Raw genomic sequence first — 7,632 nt, 5'->3', positions numbered from 1 at the left:
GGTTAAAACCCGGGCACTTGCCTATCTCTGACTGTCACACAAACTAAATTTATGTTCAATAGAGGCATTGGCTTTTGTTGGAAGCTCAATGAATACAGGTGCAAAAAGACAGAAGATTTAACTTAAATTTAAAACTGTCAAGATATGTAATCATGGCCACTTTCCAAAGGCCTTCTTCGACATTAGTAATGGCATTACGATATGACAATGTTGTAATTACACGCGTGAGGCAGCAGATAACTCATTTGGCGCCGTCGTGTGGCACAAACCGGACTTTTATATGGAACCGAATGCAGCGTACATTACGCGACTCACATCTCACAAGATTACGCTTCTGACCTCATTCTTAAAGTTACTTATAACAATTTAATAATCAAAAATTTAATTTCAGATACCAAAGCGAATCAAAGCTAAACAAGCACATGCAGCTGTGTGAGCTGGCAATACGCATTCAAGCCAGCACGGAAGACAAGACTAAAGGGTTACCCTCTCCAAATGATACAAAGACTGAAGAGTTGCCTAAAGAGAACAAAACCGAGGCTGAACAGTTTCATATGTCATCTATGCAGGTGATTTGATATTATTTACCTCATTATCTTTATTTATACAAACCAGGGTTGTCGCTGATACAGGTTGTTACACATCAGCGGTGCTGATTTCTTGACATTAACTTCAGCAGATGCTGATTTTACGTATTTTAAAAAACGCTTACAAGAAAACGCTTTCAATTTTTTGATATTGTAATAAAATATTCATCATCGTCGTCACATCAGCCGGAAGAAGTCCACTGCTAAAGATAGGCCTCCCCCAAAGATTTCCAGACCAGCCGATCGGACGCGACGTGCATCCATCGGCTACCCGCCGCCCTTACGAGGTCATCCGTCCATCTAGTACGGTTCCACTGAACGCCTTCCGGTTCGTGGTCTCCATTCAAGAACCTTTCTGCTCCAACGGCCGTCAGTTCTACGAGCTATGTGCCCTGCCCACTGCCACTTCAACTTGCTAATTCTTTGAGCTATGTCGGTGACTTTCGTTCTTCTACGGATCTCCTCATTCTTGATTCGATCGCGTAGAGAAATGCCGAGCGTTGCTCGCTCCGTAGCTCGTTGAGTGACTTTGAGCTTTTTTATGAGGCCCACAGTAAGTGACTACGTTTCAGAGCCTTAGGAGTAGGTCATCGCTGGCAACACACACTGCTCGAAAACATTTGTCTTCAAGGACTTCGAAAAATATATTTTCACTGAATCCATTTTGCATGAAAACGCTTTCTATTTTTTTGGTATTGTAATAAAATGTTATTTCAATGATTTTGTGACATTTGTTATAATCTGCATGAAAACAAGCAATCTGCCTAACTTAACTGTTTTAAAATTGTATCAAAGCTATATTTAAAAAACACCAGTTGAGCTACTTTTTCGGCTTAAAGTCTGTTTCTGGAAGGTTTGTAAATTATTCCAACCTGCGTCTTAGATCATGCCAGGACTCTAACATCTTCATTGAATATCAGCATCGATGAAATGCTGATACAGATGCGACTATTTTAATTCATGCAGATTATCAGCTTATGCTGATTTTCGCAACAAACCTGATGCAAACTATGTGCCAAGATTTCATAAATAACAGCCTTAGTGATTTTTTTTTATCACCGCAAATACAGAGCAAGACAACATTTTGCAGTGGTACACAGCTATGTTATGAACAATGATCAGAATAGAGTGAAAAATACCTCCCTCCAAAATGCCGAAATTATTGTATTTAGTTCTATATTTTTGGAATGTAACCAGCGATTGCTTTACAATAGTGTATTATAGATGACCTCAGTGGTAGAGTGGCTTGTACACACTGCGCTGAGGTCCCGGGTTCGATCCCGGGTCGGGTCAATGTAAAAACATTAACTTTTCTTTATTGTTTCGGGTCTAGGTGTCTGTGGTACCGTCTACGTTGTTTCCGATTTCCATAACACAAGTACTTTAGTTACTTTTTTTTATATTACCAAGTGACCAAAACGAAGAAATCGTGCGCCTATCCATAACAGTCGGAATCAAATCTACTTACTTTGGAATCAGAGCAACGAATGTGATGTTGTCTGTGTGTGAATATTAAAAAAAATATTAAAAAAATATAGAAGTTTTAGAATTACTAAAGTAAAAATATGACTATAATTATTAATACAAAGATCCAATACTTTAAAAAAATCCTTCGATCCGGCCGGATTCGAACCGACGTCTTCTAGCTTACCGTGCCAGACGCTATACCAACTAAGCCACGGAACGAACCAGCGGATCTCACGAATTTTTCTATGTACTTGTTGTCGTGTCTTTGTCGTGTATTTGATTTTTCAACGACTTTTTAGCCGTAGCGCCATCTATGAGAAATCTTAAGTATTTCATCACCCAGTTAAATACCTTTACAGCTACCAGCCCTGGCTAGAGATATTCTGGAATTTTTTTTTGAGTGTTCGATCTTTGTATTAATAATTATAACAAACTAGTGGAGTAATTTCACATAAAAAATAATTGAATATCAATTAAATAAAAATTTTAAAATATAACTATTTTGTTTTTTGACTTCCACTTTGAATCATTTTTACGGGGAATTTCTGGGGATAGTATTATCTACTCTGTGTGTATTACCTTAAGTAAATGTACTTAGCCGCTACCTTTCTCAAATAATAAAATTTTGTCTTTGTCATTATTAACCCATTTCCGTTCCACTGCTGGACATCGTTCTCGCTATGTACAGAGGTATCTTAACATTTTTGTTAGTTGGATAATTTTTACGTAATTACTATTTTTTACATCAGGAAATAATCGGAAGTGACAAGAAGATTCTGCAAGTGAACACAGAACTACCGCAGGGACAGTCGCTGTTAGTGCAGCCGGGGAACGTTAACGATCTTAACAAGGATTGTTTAGGTGAGATTACGACTTAGATAACATACGATACTCATGACTGGATGATGCCGTTGGAATACAGTAAAACACTCTTAGTCTGCATTAAGTTGATTACGACTTCACGCGTTAACTGCATGTAGTCACTCTCGGCTACATGAAGTCAGTTTCGACTGCGTTACAGTTTTAGGTTCGTCCAAGGTAGTACTGCCGCCTTACCTATTTCTGCCGCCAAGCAATTATGTCAGCATTACTGGGTTCCGGTTTTGAAGGGTAAGGGTGCTGGTGAAATTAGACACATGGGACTTGTCAACTTATGTGTCACGGTGACGGGCGCAGTGGCAGTGCCAAATCTTTGCGATTTGAAGCTCTGAGTTGCACCGCAACTGTTAAGGACAGGCGTGTAGTCATCAGGCGCACGACTTGTTCGTCCCGTCACTTGATATTATAAAAAAAAAACGGCGAACCGATTAAATCTAGTTTTTTTGCTACTAGCATCAAGTAAATTACTGTTTACTTGGGTAATCTCATTTTTAAAATTTCGACCATGGTGACGCTAGAGTAAGTGTAGAAAACGCTGTATAAATTGCCAATACAAACCTAAACAAAATTCGGGAGTTTCACTTGTGTACACCTGCGCATAGACAGCGTTAATTATTTTTGTTCTGGTTTCAGTATTACAAGAACTGCCACCCGAAGGGCTGTTGTACATTGAAGTAGATCCAGACAGCGAAGACGAAACCATGGATCAATCTTGGCAATAACTCGTTCAACCGCTCTTCAGAAAAAAAGAGTAAAGCATGTGGGCCAAGCTCCTAGATTTGTTAAAACTTTCCAATAATGTCAGTACGGAGTGATAAAAAAACCGACCTCAAATTAGTGGAATTTCATGTGTCAAGTTTAATTAAAATCGGTTACCGGATCCCCTAGTTTGCCACCCTTAGAGGTGGAATATTTTCTTCAAATTTAAATGGAACCAATACTAAGGTAATCTCTTTCCAATAAATCGGTTCGACAACCTCCTCATTTTTTTGAAGTCGCTTAAAAAATATTGTTACCTTTATTGACGCCGCGTTGCTGTGTACAACTGACAAACAATGGGTTAGTGTTATTTAGCAAATTGTCATTTATTGTTATGAAAGAGAAACTTGAAACTGGACATTGCTTTGAAGAAATAAATCATGACCTTCATGTATGTATCTTCATGTGATATTAACTAGGGAGGAATGCATATGTAGTGGTACTATTTGTGTGTTTACAGAAGAATTTACAATTCAATTCATTTCCAATAGAATTCACTTACATAATGCAGTTCCTGTTATAGCTCTCGCTAATATCACTATTGTCTTTTACCATTCAACTATAAACTTATAAATATTTCATTTTGAAGAAATCATTATATGTATCCATCGAGTATATAACCAGAAATAGAGACGAAATGTCATTTCATTTGTTTGGAAACTATTCTGCCAAATCATTACTGTGACAACTGCGCTCCGATTGGCCAGCCCCAATTCGAAACAATTGACGAGTGTCGTCAACTGTTTTACTTCAAATCGACCAGTTAACTTGAGCTTTGCTATAATGGACGAAAATTGCAAAATTACATATTTAATATTTAATTACCGATGAAATGTGATTCCGTTTGTTTTGTAAACATTTTCCCACACCACCGAATAGAACAGCACGGCATTGTTACAGTTATTATCTTATTACAATAATTACAGAATATTTTTTGGAATATACGGAGACGTACACACAGGTCAGTAGTTGGCCTGTCAATATTTCAGTGCAAACGGGAGTTGACATTTATAAGAGCTGTATCGCTAATGTGTTACTAGAAATATACGACCCTTATTTCGTCTCTATTTCTGGTTATATACTCGATGTATATATCCTTCCAGCCGAAAGACGTCCATTGCACAACCAATTACATTATTTATCTCTAGAGTTTGGGTGTAATTCGTGGTTGTCTATGTGTGTGTCCGCGACACAGGGTTTCCCTAGTTCTGGGCTATGTTGAGTGTGTGCGTTATTTATATAAACTTGTTACATTAAATACTTTTGACATCGGGCGAGGCAAGACTCTAAAATACATGACTGTAGTAATAAATAAATAATGTGCCAGAGAACTACACCAATTACCAGTGACCTTACCATAAACTCTAATTTCGATTTAGTTTAGGACCTAAAATGAATTGTTGTGAGACAGCGCTACATGAAGTGTATATATAACCATCCGGTTTTTTTGTCGTTACAAACCTACACTGAACTGTAATACGGTTGTTGAATACACGTTCCATAGTCTTGCAGAATATGGAAGCGACTGAGATAGGTCTATAGTTGACAGAGTCAGCTCTGCTTCCCTTTTTCGGCGCAGGTTGCACGTTTGCAAGCTTCCACGACTTGGGAACTACACCAGTCTCAAGTGAGACGCTGTACGGGCGTAGGCGTGTGAGAACAGGAGACAACTCAGGCGCACAGTTACGTAGGACTATTGCTGGAAATCCATCTGGCCCGCTAGCTTTATTCACGTCTAGATTCCGCAGAGTTCTAAGTACCTCTTTTTGGTGTATAGTGCAGCCAGCCTGAGGTAAGATTAGATCCAGATGCGAACTCTTTGCAAAGAGTGAGGCAAAAAGATTTGCCTTGTCATCTGCAGTATAGGCCAGCATGCCGTCCGGCCTCAGCAGAGGTGACATAGATAGGCGACAAAATTTGTTAGTGACTTTATGTTTAAAGATGTTTTGTTCAAAAAGTTAATTTGTCAATTTCTGGCGTCGCCATTTTCACTTACACAATATGGAAGCGTGCGCGTGCGTACGATCGGAGCGCCTGATCGAACTGATAAAAAATTGATTACTATAGAAAATACGTTATTTTATTTTTTCCTTTGAAAAAGTATTTGTATAACTGGTTTTTGTAAAAACAAATACCGATATACAAATTCGTTTTAGGGCCGCGCTCGCGCCGCCGAAACGCCGCCGCCGCCGATACTTTTTTGTCCGCGCGCCGCCGCCGGTTGATCTATTATCGGCGCTCATGTCTAACTTTCAGCCATTTCCATTGGTCGAATGAATCACGTGACAACATTGAGCCTGTAATGGATTCGTTTCACTTATTTTGTATTGAACCATCTTCCTGATGAATTAGGGGATTTTGAAATAAGCTGTAATTCTAGAAGACCATACGAGTGAACGTGGTGAACACAAAAATAAAGTCAAAGTATAATTACAAAAATTAATTTATTTATTCAATGCACTGATGGGTATGTTAATTAGAAAACTTGATAATACAACTATATTTAACATAACTGGTCTAAAGCGGCGAGAACTGGATCATGCTTTTTATATCTTTGAGGAGGACATCGAGAAAACCGCGCTGGACGGGTGCTTGGTTCTGAAACAATGATAAAGACTAACATAACTTGGAAATACCCTTTAGTGAGAGTCTGTAGTTTGGTGACAATACGTAGAAATCACAACGGCCTTTGTTTTATTTTTAACCGACTCCAAAAAAGGGGGAAGTTCTTTTTTTTGTGTGTATATTATGCTATTACTCCGGCATTTGTGAACCAATTTTGATGATTCTTTTTTTTTTGTTGAAAAGAGGGTACCTCAGTATTCGTCCCATTTAAAATCAAAGAAAATATTCCACCTCTAAGTATATCATCATATATATAAATCAGGTTTATTGGCTTTCAACCACTTTCCGCTAACCGTTTGCAATAAAACTTAGCAAATAGAAGCAATTGAACAAACTTTTGAAGTTGGTTATTTTTTTATAAAAAAAAGGTATAATTGTTTTACTTTTTTATCAAGTAATAAAATAGATAAACTATTTTTCTTAGATTTCACATACATTTATATGCATTTACCTTTTCTAGTAAATCAGTTTTTTTCGGTTTACTGTTTTGATAGAAATTAATGGCACAAGGTCCAGTTGTCTTGTTATAAATTTCAAACCCCAGGAATGCTAACACAAATCAATTGGGAACAATTCCAACAAAATTATTTGTTTTAATTGCTTCATGCTTTGGAGCTTGAAAATACTACATTCTAAAAGAGAACACAACTTGACAAAGCCATTATGAATCATCTCGTTCAGTGCAGCTAAGGAAACCTACCTTAGCAGTATCGAGCAGCTGTTCAGCAAATCGGTCGTTGAAAACCGCGACAAGTCCTTTGCGCAACTCGGGCAGCTCACTGCCAGCGGCGCCGCGCCACGCCTTCGCCACTGTCAATGCTGCAACACGATAAAAGTGCGTCATGCTTTTAAATGTTTAACTAAGTAAATAAACTGCTTTGCAAAATTAAACTTAACGCGTTTTCCAATAAACGAGCAGTCGCAGGCGGAGATTCCTATTTATTCAAATAAGTTCAGAGTACCTTACCCATTGACGCAATCGCGACTCGGAAGTAAAACTTTAACATTAAATTTAAAATTAGCACCTATGTATGTTGTTATTAAGGAGGAATGAATTTATATCCACGGCCATTTACACAATATAAACTACGTCCAGGTTATTGATCAGCGCCATCTAGGTGTAAGACTGAATTTTGACCTTTTTCATCGCTACGATATTTAAGGCCCATTTAAATGGAGAGAGTTTATCGCACGCTTCGTGACGAAAAATCGTACGCGATTATTGTAAACAATAATCGCCACAAGATTGTCGTATCATGTTTACATTGAGGCAAGAACTAAAATCTCGCCTACGATTATGTCATACGAGATTCGC

General features: G+C 38.1%; 2 protein-coding genes across 2 annotated transcripts in view; one reads left to right on the top strand and one right to left on the bottom strand.

The window, feature by feature from the left end:
- The window catches only part of LOC113233233 (zinc finger protein 888-like), a 12,970-nt gene extending 8,688 nt beyond the window's left edge, over window positions 1–4,282 (top strand). Inside the window, exons 9-11 of the mRNA XM_026468274.1 lie at window positions 392–569; window positions 2,804–2,915; window positions 3,567–4,282. Coding sequence (XP_026324059.1) covers window positions 392–569; window positions 2,804–2,915; window positions 3,567–3,655 — 379 coding nt within the window. The 3' untranslated portion in view covers window positions 3,656–4,282. The remainder of the gene's footprint in view (window positions 1–391; window positions 570–2,803; window positions 2,916–3,566) is intronic.
- A 1,553-nt stretch (window positions 4,283–5,835) lies between these two features.
- The window catches only part of LOC113233225 (nuclear pore complex protein Nup205), a 51,474-nt gene continuing 49,677 nt past the window's right edge, over window positions 5,836–7,632 (bottom strand). The window contains exons 29-30 of the mRNA XM_026468263.1: window positions 7,018–7,136; window positions 5,836–6,290 (exon numbers count right to left, since the gene is read on the bottom strand). Coding sequence (XP_026324048.1) covers window positions 6,210–6,290; window positions 7,018–7,136 — 200 coding nt within the window. The 3' untranslated portion in view covers window positions 5,836–6,209. The remainder of the gene's footprint in view (window positions 6,291–7,017; window positions 7,137–7,632) is intronic.

The sequence above is a fragment of the Hyposmocoma kahamanoa genome, unplaced genomic scaffold (genome assembly GCF_003589595.1).
Source record: "Hyposmocoma kahamanoa isolate Upper Pololo Valley unplaced genomic scaffold, ASM358959v1 78, whole genome shotgun sequence".
Classification (NCBI taxonomy): domain Eukaryota; kingdom Metazoa; phylum Arthropoda; class Insecta; order Lepidoptera; family Cosmopterigidae; genus Hyposmocoma; species Hyposmocoma kahamanoa.
The sequence above is the reverse complement of the archived record's forward strand: the minus strand, read 5'-3'. Positions and strand labels throughout refer to the sequence as shown.